Source organism: Schistocerca gregaria, chromosome 2, assembly GCF_023897955.1.
Source record: "Schistocerca gregaria isolate iqSchGreg1 chromosome 2, iqSchGreg1.2, whole genome shotgun sequence".
Lineage (NCBI taxonomy): Eukaryota > Metazoa > Arthropoda > Insecta > Orthoptera > Acrididae > Schistocerca > Schistocerca gregaria.
In genome coordinates, this window is record NC_064921.1 from 624,800,049 (window position 1) to 624,825,719 (window position 25,671).

Genomic DNA, 25,671 nt, shown 5'->3' on the forward strand with positions numbered 1-25,671 from the left:
GCAACAGCCTCAAGGTACGCGACCGAAGTCAGTGCCGATTGCAGCTGTGAGCGAAGGGATGCCAAGTCAGCCCTCATCCGAACACAGCAATCGCAGTCCCTGTCCATTCTAATCGATGTTTAACAACAGTTACCGAAACACGAGTCCGTGCCTAGATAACGCAACAGGAACACGCAAAGAATGTATCAACTAACCTGTACAAACGCCTAACGACTGCGCTACAATCTGCTGAATTTACGATTACAGTAACTACAACTCGAAATTGCACCTCCTATACGAAACTCACACGCAATTTAAATAAGAATCTACGAAGTAAACCCTAAAGCGCGATGCTACAACTGTCAAATACTATAATACGCCCGAAATATATGAATTAAACAATGCAAGTACCCAAAAACACGCAAAGAAGTTAATTAAACTATCTAACAAATAAGTAAGCTAGGGTTATACGACTTGCTGCTGCAGCTGCTTATCCAACGGCGGCAGGGAGCACAAACCCTCTCTAAAACCCTCTAATTCAGCTGGGCATGATGGCCTAAATACTAATGTTTTAAAAGCCTGTAGCCAAAATGTCTCTGTACCTCTGTCTGCAGCAGTCAACAATATAATAGAATCAGGCACCTTTCCAGACAGACTAAAAATAGCAAGTGGTAACACCCATTTTTAAGAAAGGTGACAACAACAAAATTGAAAACTACAGATCAGTCTCAGTCCTTCCTGTCTTTTCCCAAATACACAACCTGGTGTTCTAAAATCAAAATGGATTTCTAAAAGGTAAATCAAGTAGCACTGCAGCTGCTCAACTAATTGAAGAGGTGTTAGGGGGTATTGAAAGCAAGGAACGTGTGGCAGGTGTATACCTAGACCTGGAAAAAGACTTTGATTGTGTGAACGTTGACATCCTATTAGACAAGCTACGGAACATGGGCATTAGAGGCACTGATTATGACTAATAAAGCGTTATATGAGCAATAGAAAACAGTTTGTTCTACTTAAAATGGAAAGTGGTGTATACAAATCAGAGATCACTTGCATAAAATATGGCCTGCCCCAGGGCTCGGTGTTGGGCCCCCTTCTGTTCTTGATCTCTGTAAATGAGATTAAATACTGCACTATTAATTCCAAAATTGTTCTGTATGCCGATGACACATCCATTGTATGTAAAAAGGTAACATGTAATGAACTAGAGGCCAAGTGTAATAATGTGACAAAACAAATTGTTCAGTTTTTTAATGAAAGCCACTTAAATGTAAGCACCAGTAAAACATGTTTGATGGAGTTTAACAAAAGTAGTTTGAATAATGAAATTAAATTATACATGGGCAACAAATTGGTAAAGAAAGAGTCTAGTGCAACTTGAAATGGGACACACATATTAACTCCCTAGCAACTAAGTTGTCAAAAAATATATTTGCAATCAGTACTATTAGCAAGTTCTGTAGAGACACCGTAGTCCTAAAGACTGCATACCATGCTCTTTTCTCCTCTCACTTGAACTATGGTATTGAAATTTGGGGGGCAACAACCATAGCTAATCTAGATAAGTTACTCATTCTTCAAAAAAGTGGTGTGAGAATAATACGTGGAGCAAAATATAGGGAATCTTGTTGCAACTTGTTTCCAAAAACAGAGGTGTCAACTGTTATAAACATATACATTCTAAAGGCCATATTGCTTGTGAAAAGACTGCACCCAAACACTTATTCAGATTTCCACCAGTAAAATACTAGAAATAAAGAAAGATTTTACATTGGCAGCCACAGAACAGCATTTTACGAAAATGGGCCGCAGTACGCAGGTATAAAATTAGCTAATGCACTGCCTAGTGCAGTCATGGCTCTTCCTACAATTAAACTGAAACATCAGCTTCAGAAAGTTTTAGTAAAACACCCTTTCTACACATTATAAGAGTACCATACTTATATGAAGAACAACAAATGCTTTGTGAAATTATGTGAATAGAAATCAGTAAACATCTTATTGTAATTTTGTTGTAAATTAATGACGTATTCAGAAGAATGTGTCTTGTGTATTGTACAAATAACTTTAATCATTACTGTTTCTTTGTACATGTGCAGTCCACCAACCAATGTTGAATAAAGTTATTATTATTATTTTGCTGTGTTGTTGTACTTGTGTAGATCATTGAGTTCATTTCTTCCAGATGCTGAACATGAGTTTCAGCTCCAAACAGCCGTCATGTGATTTTTGTGAGCACCATGAGTGAAATTAAGTTTTGTTGTGTGTTATGAAAATGGAAAAACAGAATATAGAGCAAAGTTATGCAATCAAGTTTTGTGTCAAACTTGGAAAATCTATGAATTTGACCTTAAAAAAGTTGAAACAGACCTATGGGAAACACTCTGTATCAAGAGTTCAAGTTTTCCACTGGCATAAATCATTTTTGGAAGGCAAAGAACATGTTGGAGATGAACCTCACTGAGGATGACCTTCAGCTTCAAAACTGTCAAATGTATGTGTCCTGTTGTGAGACCACACTGAGTTTTAACAATGAGGATGATGGATGATCTGTTAAGCTTAAACATTTTAACCATACATTAAATTTTTTCTGAAGATTTGAACAAGCAAAAGGTTTGTGCCAAAATGATGCTGGAAAACCTCACAACAGAGCAGAAGGACAATTGAAGAAATGTGTGCATTGGCCTTCTTTAGAGAATTGTCAGTGGCCACAAGTGGCTCAGTCACATGATGATAGGTAATGAATCCTGAATTTTTTAGTATAATCTGGAGACAAAATGGCAAAGAAAGGAGTGATACACTGAGAATTCTCCTCAACTGTAAAAAGCTCGAACGAGCAAATCAAAGATAAAAACAATGCTGACAGTAGTGATGTTGTGCTCAAAGAATGTGGTCCCCATGACAAACTGTGAACCAAGTGTTTCACAAAGATATCCTTGAAAGGCTCAAGAAAAGAGTGAATCAAGTGAGATGGGACATTGCAGGCAAGTGGATGTCGCATCGTGACAACACACTATATCATGCGGCCACTTTCATCACAGAATTTTTGACCTCAAAAGGCATTCCTGTTGTTCCACAGCCCCCCCCCCCCCCCCCCCCATTCATCTGATCTGGGCCATGTGACGTTTTTCTTTTCCCAACATTGAAAGATGTCTAAAAAGAATGTCATTTTCAGACTCTGCAGAACATTCAGAAGAATGTGACCAACATATTAAAGGCCCTACCAGTTGAAGCCTTTCAGCACTGCTACCAAGACCAGGAGCAAATCCACTGGTGTATAGCTGCTGAAGGAACGACTTTCAAAGGGAAAATATTGTTTGCAAAAAAAAAAAAAAAAACTTCGGTAGATAAAAAAAAAAATGAGCCTCATTACTTTTCTCACATGCTTCCTATTTTGGTGACACAAGCAATCTAACAAGTAAATGAAAGTATCGACTCTCTTTATGCCTATGTGACAGATAATCTAACAGGATTTTTGTTTATGTGTTACTCATTGTTTCTGTAAGTCCTCCCTAGTTCTCTCCAGCATATTTTGTTCCTTGATTTTCAAGTTTGATTAAAATAATAAAGTTTACAATATTTACACAGTCTGTATTCAGCTGCAAATTACAGTTCTCATAATTGGTGACCCCAACAATGAAAGACAATAAACTAATTGAGAGTGACATCACTTTGCCTACTAATGTGGACATAACATCTTCAAGTGATTTATCATGTTTTTTAGAAGATCTTTGGACTATTCTGCTATTGGTGTTAACTTCCAGGCAACTGCTAGTTACTTTGAATCTTATGCAGCTCTCACACAGTTTGCCAGCAAACTGCAGCATGTGTTCTGTGCCATGCAGTAAATTGTCAAATTTCACAACAGCCTGTTCTTTTGTTCTGGCTTCTTGAACTTTCCTTTGAGGCCTACGCACCTCAGGTAATAATGCAATTTGTCCTCACTATTGGGGAACTGGATTTGCAAACTTTGTTGTTATTATCAAATGTTGTGCACAACACAGCTTCTGTGGGTAAATATACACATATCAAGAACAGTATGAATCACTGAGTGTGCAAACTGATGGACATCCACATTCAACAAGTCTTCAAGGTGAAACTATTGGTGATTAGGTGCTTTCCATTTTTTTGGCATCACCTGAAATCACAGGTTTCTCTGACCAAGGTTTCTGATGCCTCATGCAAACTGATTTGGATGAGCCAATTATCTTTATTGGTGAAAAGTGCAATGATTTCCAATCCTTCCTCACCATTCAACTCACAATAACCTATTGCAAATCATCTTTATCATGTTCTATTATTTGATGATGTAAATGGGCCCCAAGAAACTGGACAACATAGCTTTGTGGGTAGGGTTGTGGCCACCATTGCTAAGGAGCATTAGCTCCTGCTTGTAGAACTAGTGAGTGTATCACATTATAACGATGATGCTCGTCAGCCGAAAGCCTGAGGAGCTCCAGTCACTTCTAGGAGCACTCATCCTACCAGATGGTACAGTGCACATGGTAATGTGAACCAGAATCCAAAACTGTGTTGGTATCATTCTCTCTTTGGGAAACTAACATACAGATGCATACAGCCATGTGATTTCCCAAATGAGGACAGTGATCAAAATTAGGCACACCTGATTGTTTCACTGTGCAGTGCCTACCAACTATTACAAAGAATTCTGCCCCCACTAGAGGTGGGTGAATTACTCATACTCTGCTATGTGATGCTACTGTACTTCCCCGTATAGACAATAAATCTATTGGAAATGCTGCTGACAAGCCTTCTATTTGTCTCTGTGTTTATATGTCACATCAGCTTTAATTCAAAGGCGTGTGTAAGAAGCTAGTTTATTTAATTAATACAGGCTCCGAAGTCAGTGGCCTCCATGCAGCATCATCAAGAAACCATTCATCCATAGAATCATGTTTTATAGCAACAAGAAAGTCAAGAATTCCTACTTTTGGTGACTGAGATGCAGTCATGAATTTAGGATTCTCACAGAAGTTTTGATGGACATTCCTGATCTCTGACATCACTGAGTCCATACTTGGCTTAGATTTTCTCCTCTGTTGCTACATAACTGTGTCCACTCAGGAGGCTACACTTAACATGAACAATGAAATTGTATGTGGTCAATTACAACTGTGCTAGACACTTACTATTTGGCAGCAACCACACCCATCACATGAAATAACTTCAGCATGTTCAGCAGTAGAGGCCAAAACACCACTCTTAAAAGGAGCTCCTTACCTTGCTGTCAATTATTTGTGATCTAATTTCAAAAGTTACAAAAGTGTGCATTCTTACTGAGAATGAGGCCCTGCGTGCCTATGTTTTCGACAATGCCGCTGCAGTTGCTATGGCTCAAGAGCATGTACATCATCTCAGAGATGATGATACTCCCAGTATGACAGTGAACATAGCAGAATGCAGTGAAGTAAAACGTAACACTACACACCACATTCCAATGGTAGCAGAGCTAGCAGTTGCTTACATGAAGTTTTCAAACTTTATCTTTGGATCAGTATGAACAAATGTGCACACTCTGTTTTTGTATTACCAGTTTTGACTTAAAGCATTGAGAGATGGACTTTTAACGTGAATACCTTCTCTATACTGAGAGGATCATCTCATGTTCACTATGGTTGTAATTGGATCTTCTACTCCGGTTTGTTGCTTGATTCATTTGTGTATTTATCTCTCTTCTAGTAATTCACAACCTGTGTATCTTCATTTTTAACTGAGCAACTCTCAGTATAGAGATGGTTTTCACATTAAAAGTCCACATCTCTCTCTCTCTCTCTCTCTCTCTCTCTCTCTCCCTCTCTCTCTCTCTCTCTCTCTCTCTCTCTCTCTCTCTCTCTTTCTCTCTCTCTCTCTCTCTCCGTCTATCACACTGGACTGTGCGCATTCAGTACAGACTAGGCATCAGTGCAGATTGTGTGTGAGTAGTGCACACTTCATATTGGCATTCAGAGGCTGAGGTCAACATGCAATGAAAGACCTAACAGAGTTCTAAAGAGGGCAGCAGATTGTCGGGGCCTCATTAGCTGGATCATCAGTCACCAAGACAGCCAACTTATTGAATGTTTCAAGAGCAACTGTTTCAATAGTCATGAAAGCCTGCATGAAACATTGAAAGACATCAGTGTGTAAACGTAATAGTGGGTGCAAATCAAAACTAAATGACAGAGATTCTCATATGCTAACACAAATTGTGTCAAAACAACACAAAACTGAGGCCACAGTTGCCTGAGAATGCAGTCATGGGTGTGTGAGCTGTGTTTGCACGAGCGAGTATGTATTTGTTTGTTGTCTAATTTTGAGATGGCCTTACTGGCCGAAAGCTATATTTGTGACAGTCTGTTTGTTGTGTCTATCTGCAACTCGGCATCACCATTATATGGTGAGTAGCAACTTGTCCCCAGATGGGATGAGAAGGAAAGACTGATTGTTGGGGACTGGACTGAATGATATTTGAAAACCTGTGAGCTTAAAGGAGGAAGACAGGGCAATATGCAAGACAGAGATTACTACTAAAACATCCTGCATTAGTTAATAAGAGTGTAAAGCGAAGTGCATTTTATGTAACAGAAGTGGGATGGAGAAACGTGAAAAATAGATAAGTCAGAAAATGAAAGATGTAGGAAACTGAAATGGCGTGAAGAAAGGAGTAGTTACTGTGAATAAATGCTGAGATGGAAGGAATTAACGTTAATTAAGGCCAGGTGGGTGGCGAGAACCAAGGACATGTTATGTCTAGTTCGCACCTGCAGAGTTCTGGGAAACTGGTGTCTGGGGGAAGAATCCAGATGGCGTGTGTGGTGAAGCAGGCATCAAGATCAGGACTGTCATATTGTATAGTATACTCTGCAACAGGATGTGCTGGTATACATCCTGTGCCTGTGCCCATTCATCCTGACTGATAACTGGGTGGTAATGTGGTAGTCATGCCAAAGGCCAAACATTTTTTACATAACACCTGTGAAACAACACAACTGCAGACTATAATACATGGGAAAGTTTGGAGAAGACCTTTATTCAGCAGTCAACATCAAATGGCTTATGATGATGATGATGACATTGTTTTTCTTCAGTGCAGAGTTGTCTTTACATCAGCAGATGATGATGCAAGAGCCCACCTTAATGTTTTAGTTAAGAATAATAAGTACTGGGTTTCTCAATCAACCATATACATCTCTCCTTGAGTGATTTTCGTATGGGTAAAACCATGGACCTCACTGAAGATTCATTTCCCATTAAGCAACTTTCATTAGAGTTTTATTTTTCTAGGATATCTGTTTAAAATATTTTTTTTCTATTTGATGTTTATGTGGATATATATACCATTTATTATAATTAATCAAAACATTACAGTAGAACTATAATTACTGGGAGCTCATACTGTTTTTACCTGCGTCCTACTATTACACATTTACATATTAACCAAGAGTGAGTGAAAGTATGTGCCAACAAGATGCCCAACTATTATTTCACTGTGATGGCTATTTTGTTTTCTTTTCTACCAGACAGGTGGTAGTGTTGGAATCCTCCAGTTCTATGGCACTATGGCCTATAGCTTGCTATTCACTGCTACAAATTTTGAAATAAGAACCAAACACACAGTAACAGCCAAACTTCACTAAAAACTAAGAAACAACATCTGTTACGCATACTTGCTTATATATGTGGACAAGTATAAAAGAAAGTGTTGAATTAAAAACCCTTTGGATGGATTGCTTTCCATTACAATATTCATTCCCAGTGTCACCAAGATATGTTTCAAATGTTTTACACTGAATTCTGGTTGGAATTCTCCTTGCGACAAAATGAAGATGTCAGTTTTAGTTTACATGCAGATCACTTTTCTGTCAACATAGTAATTTTAGGAGATAAGAGGTATTGAGAGCTGAGAATATTGAATAATTTCATTTCAAATTATATTAATTTTCACATATTTTAAATTTAATTTTTCTGTGGTCATCAGTGCTTTTTTTCCTGCAGGACAAAGGAGAATATGTACCTTTAACAGAGGAAAAAGGTATTGATATGTTAGGTAACATGGTGCAATCAAGCTCCCTGTCAGTTAACAAGAATTTCTATGGTGACATGCACAACCTTGGGCATATGATGGTTGCCTACTGCCATGATCCTGATGGACGAAATTTGGTATGTATTATTTCTCAGAAATGTTTTAAAAGTCGAAGATCGTGTGAGTTAATAATAAACTCATGTTTAATGCTCATGTTTTGTACAGATTTTCCCATTCTTACTGGAAAAGCTTTCAGGATAATGCAGCAGCTAGACATTGGAAGGAGGGAAGCAAATATAACACATTACATTAGAGACAAAAGTTTTTTGAAAATCATAAGTCAAAATAGTTACTAACAGCCAGCAGTGGATTGTACCACATTTTTAGAGCTGTATGAGACTGTTCTTACATTCATAGCATATGTGCAAATTGTACACAGCTCCCAGGCTCCCACAGTCCACAGCCCTCCAATGTGAATGGATTAATGTAAACACTGCCAAAGTATTAAAAACTCTCATGCGTTGTTTGGGCATTATCACAGGTTAGAATTATTTTTTGCACTAACTTATTACTAAACCAAATTTTGGAATTAAGTTCAATTGACATTGTTCAAGCACAATCAGGTGATGCCATTTTATTGGTAACTCACATCCATTGGTGAATAACTAGAGGAACTTAATTTGATAACTCAGTAGCTTTTTCCTTCACAAGTACACTGGACTATCTCCAATTAATTATGTGGCCGAAAATACAGATCTCTTAAGTAACTGTGCTTAGCATCTACCCAATGCAGTTTTCACATAAATTACTAAAGTAATCAAGATGTTGGCTTAATGTACATGTACAGTGATGCTTGGAGGGCACCTGCTGTTAATTGTGTTACAAACAATACTGTTACAATAGAAAAGGAAAGTTGCTACTCACCATACAGTGGAGATGCTGAAACCACACTGTGGTTTCAGTTGTCTGAGACTGCTGTTGTGTGAGCAAGTTGTGTTTGCATGAGTTTTTGTATGTGTATAAAACTCATCAACATATAGTCCGCCGCCGGTAGCTGAGTGGTCAGTGTGAGAAAATGTCAAACCTAAGGGCCCGGGTTTGATTCCCCCCTGGGTCAGAGATTTTCTCCACTCAGGGACTGGGTGTTGTGTGGTCCTAATCATCATCATTTCATCCCCATCAATGCACAAGTCGCCGAAGTGGCGTCAAATCAAAAGACTTACACCAGGCGAACGGTCTACCCAGCGGGAGCCTCTCATCACACGAAATTATTGTTATATCAACATATAAATATGAGGAGCATTGAAATACTCACTCTAGTTTTTACTCACCAAGCTGTGATGGAACACACACATAAATTGGCAAGCTTTTGGGGCCAGTGGCTCCTTTTTCAGGCAGAAGGGTTGAAGGGGAAGGAAGAAGGGTGAAGGAGAAGGACTGGAGAAGTCTAGAAAAAGAAGTAGGTTTTGCAGAAAGTCACCCAGAACCATGGGTCAGGGGGGCTTACCATACAGGATGAGAAGGAAAGACTGATTGTTGGATTTCTTTCCTTCTCACCGTGTATGGTAAGTCTGTGATTCTGGGTAAATTTCCTGAAATCTACCCCTTTTCCTTGACCTCTCCAGTCCTTTTCCTTCACCTTTCTTCATTTCCCTTCAACCCTTTTGCCTGAAAAAGGAGCCACTGGTTCTGAAAGCTTGCCAGTTTCAACAGTCTCCTATGTGTGTTCTGCTGCAGCTTGGTGAGTAGATTTTTTATCTATCCAATTAAATAATTCTGTCCATATTTAATTGTTTTGTTGTTGTTGTTGTTATATTCACTCTAGTTTTTGATGGACGTTGTCCTCTGAAAACATTGCTGAATGCATCTGATAGTTTCCATCAACACCAATTTTTCAGTATACCCATCTCAAAAACGAGGCAAGTTGACGAAAACATTATGATGATAAATTTTACAATTCATGAAGGTGCCACTAAATGGAGAATTTGTACCTAATGTAACATTCTCTCTCCCCTTTTGTTGTTGCTGTTGATGTTGAGCCACTACTGCTACAGCTCAGTTGGTGGAATGGAGATGCAACGCACAGTGATAGTTGTCCCCATTGGATAACATGCAACAGCACCTGAAAATCTCTAAAGAAAATTGTTCCTTGCGTAATGTATGAAAGTCCATTTGCGAGTCTGCACAGTCTTCTCAGCGATGTGAACTGCTGATTTTAATTGTCTGTTATGGTTTTATGATGATTTGCCATGCCTGGTTAGTTAGTTATTACAGTATTGAGTGAATCATTCAACACCAGTGTCATTTCACACCACTGAAGCAAGGAAAAATTCATTTGCGGTTCAGTATCAGTAGATGTTGTTATGTTGCTAGGCAGAATTGTTTACTACAGCATGGCGCAAATCCAGAGATAATCTATAATGCTACCTTGCTTTCATGCCTCATAATATTATTTTGGCAAACCACTCCTTTCTATGCTCAAGGTTCATCAAGTCTCTCTTTCAATTAAAATGTTCATAGTTAGTTAATTTTGATCATCAACTATCACACAGTTCTATTAATGATAGAGCCAACACGTGAGATTTTCATTACTGACAAACAATTTTTATTGTTCCTTCTTAGCAGTTAGTTTATAATCATCATACCACGTGCACACTGATGGATCAGATCAATTATGATTCTTTTCATTTCGGTGATCATGACAATTGACAACTTTTACAATCGGCGTATTTGTATTATCTTCGTGTGGTTGTATTAATGTTTCCTACTCAAGGATAATCAGGTATTGCAGTCTCCGATACTATGTCCATTCTTCATTGTAATTGTTAACTTTGATGAAGGGGGAGTCCAACAATAATATCTCCAATAATTATAGTTCATTAACTCATCACACACTATCAGAATATCACTTTAGTTCAAGTTCTCAAGTCAGAATAACTGAGAACAAAGTCTGCACATCTCTATCACGCAATAGTACTTTTTTTTTGAATAGAAACAAGCTCGTAGTGTTCTGTTTGTAGTACTATAACAAATGGTGCCCTCTCATGACTTGATAGCAAGTAAGCGACTAACATTTCCATAATTGAGCATTGTAGACGCATGTAATTTTCTTGTTGCCACATTTACAACTCTCTTTCACAATAAATGTTATCTCTGACTGCCATATTACTTTGGACTTAACTTTTGTCACACTGATTTGCAGTTATTACTGAGATGTTTGATTGCTAATTAAAATAAACTTTCTTTCTACCTTTATATCATGACATACTCAGTAATTATTGAAATTGGTGTTCATCAAAACTTTAAGATGTTATATTATTGTCAAAGTTGTCGTACATGTCAGGATAACACTGTTCCCTACTTTAAATTATCATGACATTCTTATTTGGGTTTTTGGGTTTCTTGGGGTGTTACACTAATCATCATAGATCTCTAGCATCTGGCCACTTGTGTAAAACCTAAATGTCTCATTCTACAATTAATTCATTTTTCAAAGAAGATGAAGTAAATATTCCACAATTCGAATCAAGAACAGCTGCCAACATCATTTACTTAGGAGCAGCTATCCTCAGAGTAGTGAGGCAACTTAAATCACTTAATAAAATCAAGTCTTCTTGTTCACACTGTATACCAATTAGCTTCCTTTCAGAGTACGCTGATGCAATAGCTCCATACTTAACATATATTTAACATATACAACCCCTCACTCAACGAAAGATCTGTGCCTAAAGACTAGAAAGTTGCACATATCGCACTAATATTCATACAGCAATGGGAGTAATCCACTAAATTACAGGCCCATATCATTAACATCAATATGCATGGGGATTTTGGAACATATACTGTGTCTGAAAATTATGAATTACACTGAAGAGAATGATCTATTGACACTCAGTCAATACAGATTTAAATAACATAACTACTTCTTTACTCACCCAAAGTGTTGAGTGCTATTGACAAGGGATTTCATCCTGATTCCATATTTCTAGATTTACAGAATGCTTTTGACACTGTTCCTCACACGTGGCTTGTAATCAAATTGCCTGCTTATGGAATATTGTCTCTGTTATGTGACTGGGTTTGTGGTTTCCTGTCTGAGTGGTCACAGTTCATACTGACTGATGAAAAGTCATTGAGTTAAACAAAAGTGGTTTCTGGTATTCCCCAAAGTAGGATTATAGGCCCTCTGCTGTTCCTTATTTATATAAGTGATTTAGGAAACAATCTGAGCAGCAGTCTTAGGTTTTTTATAGATGATGCTGTCACTTATCATCTATTAATGTCATTGTAAAATCAAAACAAATTGCAAAATGATTCAGAAAAGATATCTGCATGGTGAAAAAATTGGCAGTTGACCCTAAACAATGGAAAGTGTGAGGTCATCCACTTGAGTGCTAAAAGCAATCTGTTAAACTTAGGTTACATGATAAATCAATCAAATCTAAAGGCAGTAAATTCAGCTAAATACCTAGGAATTACAATTATGAACAACTTAAATTGGAAAGAACACATAGGAAATATTGTGGGGAAGGCAAACCAAAGACTGTGATTTATTGGCAGAACACTCAGAAGAAGCAAAAGATCTCCTAAAGAGATTGTCTATACTGTGCTTGTCCTTCCTCTTTTGGAGTACGGCTGCACAGTGTGGGATCCTTACCAGATAGGATTAATGGAGTACAGCAAGAAAGTTCAAAGAAGAGCAGCGCATTTTGTATTATCAAGAAATAGGGGAGAGAGTGTCACAGATATGATAAAGGATTTGAGATCGACATCATTAAAACAAAGGCATTTCTCACTGTAGCAGGATCTTCTCATGAAATTTCAGTCAGCTTCTTTTTCCTCCAAATGCAAAAATATTTTGTTGATGCTGACCTACATAGGGAGAAAAGATCATCATAATAAAACAAACGAAATCAGAGCTTGCGCAGATAGATAGAGGTGTTTGCTTTTCCGCACGCTATTCGAGAGTGGAATCATAGAGAATTATTGTGAAGGTCATTCAATGAACCATCTGCCAAGCAGTTAAGTGTGATTTGCAGTGTATCCATTTAGAGGTGGATGTTGATGTAGATAATGATGTAAATACAACAGTGGCCAACCACTCCCTTCAGTAGATGAGCCATCTGCTAATTATTAGACATTCACTTACCCTTCACTGGGAAAGTAGCATTGATTCCTGTTATTGGCATTTCATAGGCATGACAGGTGTTTAGTAGTGTATGCTACTTTCCTGGTACATTGCAATTGAGTGGGCTCATCCTGGACTGGAGTGTGTCCTTTCCACCCAAGAAGTACTTTGGGATCAAATGCCCCAGGAAATGTATAGGACTGTGAACAGTCAGTGTGGGGCCTCAGAGCTACACATAGTGCACAGCAGTAATAGTCTGACAGTGCAGGCACTGTGCAAATGTGAACATTGATATAATGATGGGCTGCAGCATAAGAGACTCTGCAGTGTATACCTAGACATGCTGCCAGATTTTGTGTGGCAGTCTGTTACACAAATTTGGATGGTACTGGTCCATGTGAATTTCACAGTGCCACCATGTTCATGCTGCTGCTAGTTCATGGGGCAGTTGTAACGAGACTCCACTGACTCATAGCGGCGAGTGTTGCTGTTCTTGCTTGTGGTGCCACAAACACACACACATACCATGATGGTCTCTACATTGTCACCTGGCTATCACTATGCCTGCACCACAGCCAAGCTGCACCTTCGTAGCATCCCTGCTGATGTGTTGTCTGTATTGTTGCCCACTCCACGTTTCTCAGTAACAGTCACCGTCGGAGTATCATAGTAGCCACGAGTTAAGTACAAGCATCAGTTGTATTGTATATCTTGTCTTGCTAGTCACCAGCCATGGCCGATGAGTTTACTCTATTCTTAAACTCATTGAATGAGAAACTAATTGGCAGAATGGAATCAAAATTGGATGACATGGAGGCTCAAATTGTTAATAGTGTAAAGTCCAAAGTTGAGGATTTAAAAGGTGAACTTGTTGATAAAATAGATGAAGTGTCTAGCAAGTTTGATAACATTCTATCAATGTCTGATGAAGTTGTGATGGCATAAAATTTCTGAATCAGTAATTGAGGGTTGTTGCCGCTTGAGGCAGTGTTTTAGTGTGCTCTGTATGTTCGTAATGCTTACTAATTAACAGTGTGTAAATCATATCTCCATGTTGTGTCACTATTTTGCTGTCACAGCACCAGTAGCCTGCAGCGGTGATCTCCTCTCCTCTCCCACAGATGCTGACATGGCAGGACTGACATCCTGTTCATCAGCAGAAGGTACACTCACTGTCACTGCCTCGACTTACACTGCTGCCAGCCTTGCAAAGCCTCCTGTGAACACAACAATGCCAGGCAATGCTGCCAACATGCCTCCCTCTTCAAACACCACCACAAAGCTACCAAGAATAAAAGATGTATTCAATACTATTTCCTTATCTGCTAGCACAGCCAGTGGCAACACGTTAGTCACACAGCTGGCGTGCTTTGGCCATGCCCTGTGCTCCTGGTTCACATCACTTCTTTCATTGCATCCACCTTCACACAGCCACCTGGATCACTTACGACATACGGTTCTCCACCGCAACCCCTCCTCATGTGTTCTGCACAATAGTGGTTGGAGGGGGGAGGGGGGGGGGGGGCAAATGAGGAGTGCCTCTGTAGCAGTCCAAAGTTGGGGATGAAGTGTCTAGCAAATTTGATAATATGCTATCAATGTCTGATGAGGTTGTGGTGGCATGGCATAAAATCTCTGACTCTACAAATGAGGATTGCTATGAGGCAATGAGACATAGTATGCTCTGTGTGCTCATAATGCTTACACATGTTATGTAAATGTACTTACTAATAAATAGTGTGGCAGGACAAATCAGATTGTCAGAAGACAGTCATTGGAGAGCATATGGTAGTAATAGTATGAGAATGGAAATCTTGGTGCTACTTCTTGGAGCCATTACTGAGGTAATGTCTTCAAAAAGTGGAAATCTTGTAAGATAATAGGCAGCAGTGTTACATGATAATAAAAATTACAGATGTAGCACTGTCTGCCTGAACATGTGTACTGTGGGAAATTTCGCCTAGTTATTTTGTGGCTAGAGACAAATGAGATTTAGAGAAAATAACTACTAAGACAAGTCATCCACAATAAAACACTTCTACTTTAGTCCATAAAAGATGGAGGATATTTTAAATTTTCTCATAAATATTTTTATTGAATATGATTAAAATTTTAAATAAGAAAGACTGTTTGTGAGAAAATGTGGTTGGCGGCAGATGGAATTTTGGCTAGGTTAATGATCACATTACTCACAGAGTTGAGGGCACACATGGATGTTTCTGGGATGTTTTGTTGGTGGATGCCAATCAGGTAAGGTCATCTAGACAGCGAGGTGCCACTCAGGTATGTAAGCTAAGTATCGCATCTCGGAAGTCTGTTTTAACATTAAGACTAAAGTATATATTTCAGTGCTTCTGAAATACCAATAGCTGGTTGTCTTTTGAACACTACATAATGTCTATTTTGGGTTCGCATATGTGTAATTTGTCAGCAAACTGTTTTCCATGCATGAGAGACATGTGATCAGTTCAGTTTGTTCTTGGAATAACAGTGTACTGATGAATCTTCAAATGTGAATTATTGTCATTAAATCAAGTGTTTTCAAAAGTGTTAATGTGTTTGTTTTCATAATTCATTGACTAAGATTCATTGGCCAATTGATAAAATTATAAAGTACACATAAGAGTGTACAGTGATAATTCAATTTTACATTCTCTGATTTTATGTTTTTCATGATTCTACACCATGAATTCATAGCCCTTGTATAAAACCCATAAGACCAATGCTAAGAATTCTCCAATTTTACATTTCTTCCTAGTAAGGTTTAGCTCAATTCTAAGTTCTTGTTTGACGTCTCTGCTTGACTTTGTCCAGTTTTCTTCCTAATTACATTTGATGTGACTGAACGAGTTATAAATGGCACAAGAGACAGATGGTTTGCTCCATGGGTGGTGGTGGAGTAGAGGGAATATTGTGGGCCATTGCAGAGAGGGAGACATGAGAGAGAAAATGCTGATGTAATACATGATCGGTGCTGCTAATACAATTTTAAAAATTTAGCTTCACCATGCAGTTATGATACAAGTACTGATAGATTGCAACAGCAATGGGAAAACAAGACAGTTGATGTGAAGTGTTCTGGCCCCAGCCAATATGTGATGAGGGAGACCAGCCACCACCTTTTCTTGTGCCACTTATAAATCTGTCAAACTTTTTTGCATGTATTTCTGATGCACTGTATTCCCCAACAATATCGATCATCAACCTTTTAAATTAAAACACTGAACCTTGAAGAATAAGCTCAGTCATAATCAAGGAAAGATTGGTCATTTCTGGCTAGTGAGCTTTTATTGGCTGCCTATGTCTTAAGTCACCCAACAGCCAGAGCACCTACCACATCACACTAAAACATGTAAAATGAGCTCACCTGCTGGATGTGTGGTGAGTGGGAGTGGCCCTTGGACAACAGGAGTGTAGGTATGGGTAAAAGCATTTTGTGAAATGCTGAAAATATACTTTTTGTGCAAATGATGTGCTGTGGCACGGAAGTCGCATGGAAACAGAACAAGGTTTTTGCGATAGCATATTTTAAATAATTTCTTATTCAGATCCGACATGATGCAGTTGCAGCAATCACATATATTCTTTGCACCACACACAGTAGATCGTAAGGATTGACAACAGTGATAAAGGGCATGAAGCAAAACTGCAGTGCCTGAGCTTTCTTTCAAATTTACTTTTTACACAGTATACAGAAATTCACTGGGCTGATTTGTAATAAGCTTGTAACATCAACTGGGGAAGTAGACCCAGTTTCTCACATCTCAGTTGCTCTCATTGAGCCTAAAATAACACTTTCACAGTGGCAAGCACCTAAAGTGTGGCTCGTAAGAAAAACATTAAACAATAACAACAATGGTGACTGATTCTGTCATTAGGCAGATGTCCACATTTATGCTTATGGTTTAACCACTTTGCTGCTGTGATACATTTGTTTTAATTCCTCATGTTCATCATTTTTTGGTTTCTTCTGGGTGAGCACAAAGGAAAGATCTCCCAAAAATGTGTATTTTGACAAATAATTTGTGCTCATAGCATGTCAGAAAATAGCTCAATTATCTTGTACCCAGGTATCAATTTCAATTTTTGATAGTTTTTACTTGATGTTACACACTGATGAAGTTCATTACCACAAAATTATTGTGTAAACATGGTACTGTACATTTAATTTTCTTCGCCTATACAGATTTTATACAGTGTATCAGAGAGGATTGCTATTTTTAATCATAAATGCCAATTACAAGTGTTTTTTATCATATTCAGGGGGGTTTTAATGTTTCCATTGATTCTACGTTTTTCTCAGTTTTGCATTTTTTAAGTCTGGAGTGCACAAAAATGCAGTGGTGGACACCTGCTCTCCTCAGTTGACAAGTCACCTCCTAATTTCAGGATGTTCACTTGCTCTTGGGTGGGAAAGTAGTATTGACTCCTGTTATTGGCGTGTGGTGGTTATGAGAGGTGTTTATTAGTGTATCCTGCTTCCTTGGTACATTGCAATTGGGGGTTCATACATGTTGCAATGCACGCAGAAGGTGTAAAAAAGCACCACCTGTGGTGGCCAGGCATGTAACTCTATGACAGCTGTGATTCACTTATTACATGCAGACAGCACCTCTGGCAGCTGAAATGGAACTACCTCGACAGCTGTGATTGAACTCTTACAGCATGCGAAACTGCATGTGTACACACTATGTGAACACTTCACTCCTCTCCACAAGCACATAACAGCTGTTGTGTCAGATGCTATAATCTTAATTACTGTAGTTGCTTCTTCACCATCCGCCACCATATGTTTTTTTAAATTTTCATCATTCGCAGCACAATGCTTACTTGTGATAACTATATTCTGTGGCTCCAAAAGAACACAGGGTCAACAAATTGAATCTAATTACATTATGTTTCAAGAACTGATTATTTTTATTGATAAAATATTATTATCAGTCTGGAATCTCTTTATCACTTTTCATGTTAAGTGTTAAATTACTCTTTATTTGAAATTTAAGATGTAAACAAATGTTTCTCCACAGGAGACCTTTGGTGTTATGGCAGATGTAGCAACAGCCATGAGAGACCCTGTGTTCTACAGATGGCATTCATTCATTAATTCAGTTTTCCAAGAACACAAGAATTTGCTGCCAAGGTACACCACTCAACAGGTAAGGAGAAGTTCTTTCTTTAAAAGAACTTGTGTTGATACATGTGGTTACAGAGAAATCTGAATATAATACATAAGAAAAAGTATTCTATGCCAGCAACCATACATTTATTTGTCAATTTGTTACTTAAATATCCATAAGTTTGCCATCTTAACCCACATTACTTGTTGTAGCTGCAGTTTTGCAGTTAATATTATTACGCCTGTGTAAGTTTTGCACATGTCTGCCTTCTGTTTGCTCCATATATTTTTGTGCGAAGAAATTTTTTTTTAAAATGCCTTTAATTATCTCTTTGCTACTCATAATATCTATTGTCATAGCACGTTTTAAATTGTAGTTGAGCTGTTCTCCTAGGAATGGTAGTCTGAAGTATTAAGTCTGAAAGCCATTGCGGGAATTTAAAGAGGAGTAGGAAAACAGTGATCAGTTAGAGTTTTGAAATGGTCCACATTGACCTCACCTATTAAGGCACTGCCCACAAGAAATGGTGATATTGTATCAAAAGCAAATCTTTCTTTTTAACATTATACTCTCTTCTGTTGTAAGGTATTTCAAGGGACTTGCCTTTGTTCAACTTTGATCTGAGAATGAGCTCCCTTAATTATTTATAAAGGGGAAGACTCCCCAAAATGGAATTGAGCCATTTTGATCTTGACATTTCCTTTTTAAGCAAAACCATCTAAAGGCCTCATAAACTTCTGTGATTAATAATCAACTGTTTCCTGGTTCTCTCAGTTATCAGTCTCTTATTTCATCAAATATGCGGTCAATCTACAGCATGTAATATAGCCTCATTAATGATCAACACAAGGAATCTACACTGAATGCTTAAAAATTACATTTTATCAAATTACTATACATAAAATGACAGGTCTCACAGAGAAAAATAAGAAAGAGCATCCCAGTGGACTGGAAGCTCTTTTAATTACAGTACGGCATAGCACTACACTTATGCTGAGGTACTGATACACTGATGATTCTTTTCAAATATTTCCATTTTTTGAGCTAAGGAAATAATAGGAAGACACTTTTAATCTACACTTGCTCATATCTGAGAAAAACTCTAACACTTATGATTTTACTGCAACATTTCAGAATATTTTATATCTATTGAGGTACTGATATAGTAATGTTTTCTTTGATATCTGTACAGACTGTCCATGTGTCTTTCATTGGTCAAATTACAATTATAACCTTTGTCTGAAGCAGTGTGCTTTCTTAAATTTTTATTCACCAGGGAGTTATTACATAACAATTTCTTGTGCATTCCTAAAACATCACGTTGTTTCTCATTTGTCCATTTCTTTGTGCTAGTAAAATGCAGTTGGGTTAATTTTTTCTCCTGGATATATTTTGCAAATATTACATGTTTTATAAGTATTGTTTGGGTTTTACATTTTGAAGGAAACAATTGAATTTATTCAGTACTTGACTGGCCCTATCTGAAAAAATATAAAATTTTACAGGAAAGAAGTATTTAAAGTTTTAAAAGTGTGTAAAAGTTGTGTAAGATGAACAGATGAAGAACCAGTGGACTAGAATATCCACATAGTGAGTTTGTCTTCAGATACTGACCCACAGTCTGACAAATGGTTCTGAAACTGCATCTAGAGTGGCCCAATTTCTGCAAATTGTGGTAGCCAGGTATGGCTGGAAAAACACGGTTCAAACCTGAAGTGGTGGTGGTGGTTGTTAGTGTTTAACAACCCATCGACAATGTCAAACCTAAAGCTCCTCCAGCAAAATCAGTTTGTCAGAAGACTGTGACACACCTTCTAGACACGTGGAAAGCAAAAAATTTGAAAGTGTTTCTGGATTGTTGGAAAATATTTTTTTCTGGACATTTCAATTGACGGCATTGTAAAGTACGTAAACCAAGAATGTAGTAGAATTGCAGCAGCTTATTCATGAAGTGCTCAAGACTGTCCACAGATAGATTTTGAAGAATTATCTACTTTTCTTGATATTTTATATCTCACGGGAATGAAAACATCACTGAATCCCAATGCCAATGATCTATGGACCACTTATGAGACTGCACAAGATATTCTTATAGTGTCAACTAGCAAACAGAGTTTCTATACTCTTCTGTGAGCCGTACAAGTTAATGACAAATCTAGGAGGTTGCAGAGGAAGGAAAAAGATAATCTGGCATGAATTAGAGAAATATTTGATTAGTTTGTGAATGTTTGCATGAAGAGTTACAGCACAGGAGCATTGACAACAATAGACAATATGTGTTTCATGTAGTTTTCCTGCAGATAAAATATTTCATATAGTTTTACGTGTGCAACTAGGATATTACCAATTCTTGTTGTAATGGTTTTAGCTGACAACTTTACGGCTATTCCCAGTGTGAGTCATCTGCAAAATATTAAAATCACTTTACACTAGTGATTTCAAAATCTAGCAAATGACCCAGCTCAGCTGAAATAGCGGAACAAGAATTAACAATATCACAGATAAATGTCTGAAAGATGAAGGAATAATAGACACCCAATACATTAGAAGCATTCTGAGGATGTTGCAAATTCAGGCAGCCTGTCCCAAACAAGCTGGCAAAGTGCTGTATAAATGTATATACACACATCAAAAAAAGCTTTACATCGCCCTGGTTCCCAGAACTCCAGAAGATAGATGACTGTGGATACTGTATCACAGACACAGTCCCTCTGTCTGTTCAGAGATGTCACTAAACCCACCCAAAGATGTAAACAAGAATGCATGAGCAGCTCCTGTTGGCTGGAGTGGGTCTGACAGCCAATAAGATCCAGTTATTCCACCAAGAAGAAAGTACATAGCTCGTGTTGTCTGTGGTTCAACCATGCTAGACAGTCAATACCATGGTTCGATCGCATCTGCATTGTTACTTTGTACCATGAAGGGCTCTCAATGAGGAAAATGTCCAGGCATGTTGCAGTGAACCAAAACAATGTTGTTCAGACATGGAGGAGATACAGAGAGACAGGAAATGTCAATGACAATGTTGCAGTGAACTAAAACAATGTTGTTCAGACATGGAGGAGATACAGAGAGACAGGAACTGTCAATGACAAGCCTAGCTCAAGCCATCCAAGGGCTACTACTGCAGTGGATGACCGCTACCCATGGGTTATGGCTCAGAGGAATCCTGACAGCAGTTCCACCATGTTGAATAATGCTTTTCATGCAGCCACAGAAAGTCATGTTATGACTTAAACTGTGTGCAATAGGATGCACGATGTGCATCTTCACTTCCGATGCCCATGGTGAGGTCCATCTTTGCAACCACAACACCTTGCAGCACAGTAGATGGCCCCAACAACATACAGAATGGACCGCTTTGGATTGACATCACATTTTCTTCACTGATGAATGTCTCATATGCCTTCAACCAGACAATCGTTGGATACATGTTTGGAGGCAACCCAGTCAGGCTGAACACCTTAGACACACTATCCAGCAAGTTCAGCGATGTGGAGGTTCCCTGCTATTGTGGGGTGGCATTATGTTAGGCCGATGTACGCCGCATGTGGTCATGGAACGTGCCGTAACTGCTGTACAATATGTGAGTGCCGTACTCCGACCAATAGCATAAACTAATCAGCAGCACATTGGCAACGCATTCGTCTTCATGGAAAGACAATTCATGCCCCCATTATGCACATCTTGTGAATGACTTCCTTCAGGGTAATGACATTGCTCGACTAGAGTGGCCAACATGTTCCCAAGACATGAACACTATTGTACGTGCCTGGGATAGACTGGAAAGGGATATTTATGGACATGATCCACCAACCACTCTGAGGGATCTACACTGAATCGCCATTGAGGAATGGGACAATCTGGACCAACAGTGCTTTGATGAACTTGTGGATAGTATGCCATGACAAATTTAGGCATGCATCAATGCAAGAGGACATGCTACTGGGTATTAGAGGTACCAGTGTGTACAGCAATCTTGACCACCACTTGTGAAGGTCTTGCTGTATGATGGTACAACATGCAATGTGTGGTTTTCATGGGCAATAAAAAGGATGGAAATGATGCTGATGTTGAATTCTATTCCAGTTTTCTGTACAGGTTACAAAACTCTCGGAACCGAGGTGATGCAAAACTTTTTTTGATCTGTGCACTTTCTGTGATGCTATAACTTTATATACACTAAGTATCAATACCAGAGAAGGAAAGTTGCTACTCACCATATAACAGAGATGCTGAGTCACAATAGGCACAACAACTTTTCCATTGTTTGATTTATACACTAAGTATGGAAATTAATGCAGGAAAACAGCCAGCTGGTACCTATCAAGTATTCAATGATGCAGGAAGCATGGTGTTATAACTAAATCAATCCCTTACATCTATGTGAGTTGCTACCAATGGATTTGCTGTCATTAAAGGGGAGGCCATCAGATAGCACCATTTTTGCATTTGGAGAGAAACCAGGTATCAATTGCCTCCTTTGCCCATATGTTCTAAACAGAAAATGGATAAAGAATGTATAAATGTTATCTATCAGGCTCAGCAATGATAGTATAGACACTAACAGTAGCATAGTGGATAAACCTGAACTGATTACATTGTACAAACTCACGGCAGGGGACATGGATGCTGTCCGTCACCTGAAATCAGAGTATTATTTTTCAAGGATAAGCAATTACTAGCTGCCTACTCTGTTTTTTAGCTTGCAGAACATCAGAGCTTTACACATTCTAGTAATATATAAGAGAAATACATTTGATACATACTGAGAATGGTGCTTACAAAAACACTTATAATCACATGTATGACAATCCCTAGAAAATCACGCCACTTGAAGGAGAAAAGGTAAGCTATTGTAGGTATCCACACTCTACCTACAGCAGAAGAAACAAGTTAATCAAGAAAAAATTTTAGATGTCACTACTGCTGCAAAACGAAAGCTGCCATTTTTGTTTCAGTCATATTCATAAAGAAAATACATTAGTAAGCGTTCTTCTTGCCATGTGTGTACATCCTAAGAAAATAGATCTGACTCACATTAGTAAAACAGGAATGAAGTTAACCTTAGTTGTTCACTTACTACAGCTATTTCAAAGTGCTGTTAGGAGAGATGCGGATATAATGATAAACCATGTGTTACAGTTGCATATTGAACTATTTCGACATTAATCAAGACACTTTTGTAATTTTATGTTTATATGTGTAGGTGACTTGCCTATAACAAATAATTGCGTAGCCATCTGGTATAATGAGTTAACGAAAAAATATTAATTCATGAAAACTCACAATGAGAAGAATCTAAAAAACAAAAACAGAGAAGTAACAAAAAATAGGAGATCCTATAGTCTTACGGCAAAGATAAAAAACAACACATGACAAAAAAAAAAAAAACTCTCATGCACTTTTGATATCACTTTGCACCACACATGAAAAATATCACTGCCACACAGCCCCCCCCCCCTTAAAGTGCGGAGCCCCAGGGATATCTTGACACTTGAATTTTATTCGACGTCCAGCTCTGGTGTGTGTTGGATGTCTCGGGGGCATTGACGTTGTTGTTTGTGGTGATGATTCACCTGTCTCGGACAATGTACTGAGCGGTGTTTTGGTATGCTCTGCGTCCATCATGTGTTGATGCACAGGTGTGGTGTCAGAGGTCGGAGAGGATAAAACCCATGCTGGCCTGAGACGTTCAATCGATACCTTTGTCGGAACACCATTGTACATTATGTCCACGGTATGATTATTTCTGCTCAGCACCTGAAATGGGCCCATATATGGTGGTTGTAAAGGCGATTTCACTGAGTCTGTTTGCAACATTATGTGAGAGTAATTGTACAAGTCTTTGTGTACAAACACCTTACGGTTACCATGGCGAGAAGGTGGCGGGCAATGTATATTCGTGCAGTGACGTTTTAGCTGCTGTACCCAATGTGTGAGGCCCTCTGATCCAGGCAGTGAGGTTGGTACTAAATAATCTGCAGGAATCCGTAGTGGCTCGCTGTAAACCATCTCCGTAAATGATGCACCAATATTGGGTTTGTGAGCTGTCCGCAGGCCTAACAACACTAATGGTAATGCTTCCCTCCATCTCTCTTGATGACACATCAATGCTGCTTTGAGTGCTCTGTGCCATCGTTCGACCATACCATTACTGGCAGGGTGATAGGCAGTCGTGTGGTGGCATTGGAAACCGCATATTTTGGATAGCTCGAGGAACAACGTAGATTCGAACTGACGTCCTTGGTCATTTGTGACTTGAAGGGGGCATCCAAAACGGGCAACCCACGTACACAGAAACGTCTTAGCAGTAGTTTCGGCTGAAATATCGACTATTGGAGTTGCTTCTGCCCATCTTGTGCACCTATCTATGGCCGTAAACAAATATCTGTAACCCTCTGACTATGGGAGAAGTCCAACAGGTCCACATGAATGTGTGCGAATCTAGCAGAGGTACCTTGAAAATCTCCAATATCAACATGCACATGTTGTCCTACTTTACTCTGTTGACAAGGAATGCAGGAATGTACCAAAAGGTGCGCGTCTCTTTTCATAGAAGGCCACACATAGTGGTCTGTCAGCAGCTTTATTGTAGTGTTAGCTCCTGGGTGCGATAGTGTGTGGACACTGTCGAATGCCGTCTTGAGCAATATTTCTGAAATGAATGGCCTTGGTCTGCCTTGAGAAAAGTCACACCACAGCTTCTGCTTGGAGTTAGGCACCAGAATTTGCTCGAACTTCAGACCTGTAGACGGGTCGTTTAACAGCTGTCATAGCTCTGCAGCCTTCGTCTGTTCCACAGAAAGTTTATCATAGTTTATATTTTCTGAAATCCCGCAAATACGTGAAAAATAGTCAGCCACTAAATTTTCTGCACCTCTTAAATGGCGTATATCTTTCATGAACTGACTTATGAACTCAATATAACGGAACTGTCTTGGTGAGCATTTATCACTTGTGTTTTTAAAAGCCAATGTTATGGGTTTGTGGTCTGTAAACACATCACTGGTCTAGCCTCTATTTGTGGGCAGAAGTATTGAATTGCTTCATACATTGCGAACAATTCTCTGTCATACGCACTCTACTTCTGTTGTGCAGCCTGTAACTTTTTAGAGAAAAACCATAGTGGTTGCCATTGCCCTTCTACACGCTGGTGCAGCGCTTCCCCTATTGCTGACTGGCTTGCGTCTACAACAATAGCGAGCTGTGTGTAGTGAACTGTGTGAGCGAGCAACACTGCTTTGCTAAGGCTTGCTTGAAGATCATTAAATGCTTTGTCCATTTCTTGTGTCCACTTAACTATTCGTCGACCTTTGGCGTTGTGTCCCTTGCGTGCAGAGGCAAGATACCTTCTGATGACACAGTATGATTGAGGAAAGTGACTTGGTTCTTGTGCATGACGCATTTATTTTCGTTTAAAA

At 38.8% G+C, this 25,671-nt stretch overlaps 1 protein-coding gene across 2 annotated transcripts in view; it reads left to right on the forward strand.

Annotated features, from left to right (window-relative positions):
* The window catches only part of LOC126334632 (phenoloxidase 2-like), a 210,421-nt gene that overhangs the window by 133,228 nt on the left and 51,522 nt on the right, over positions 1-25,671 (forward strand). For both annotated transcript variants that reach the window (XM_049997067.1, XM_049997068.1), the window contains 2 exons: positions 7,975-8,139; positions 18,158-18,286. In XM_049997067.1, coding sequence (XP_049853024.1) covers positions 7,975-8,139; positions 18,158-18,286 — 294 coding nt within the window. The remainder of the gene's footprint in view (positions 1-7,974; positions 8,140-18,157; positions 18,287-25,671) is intronic.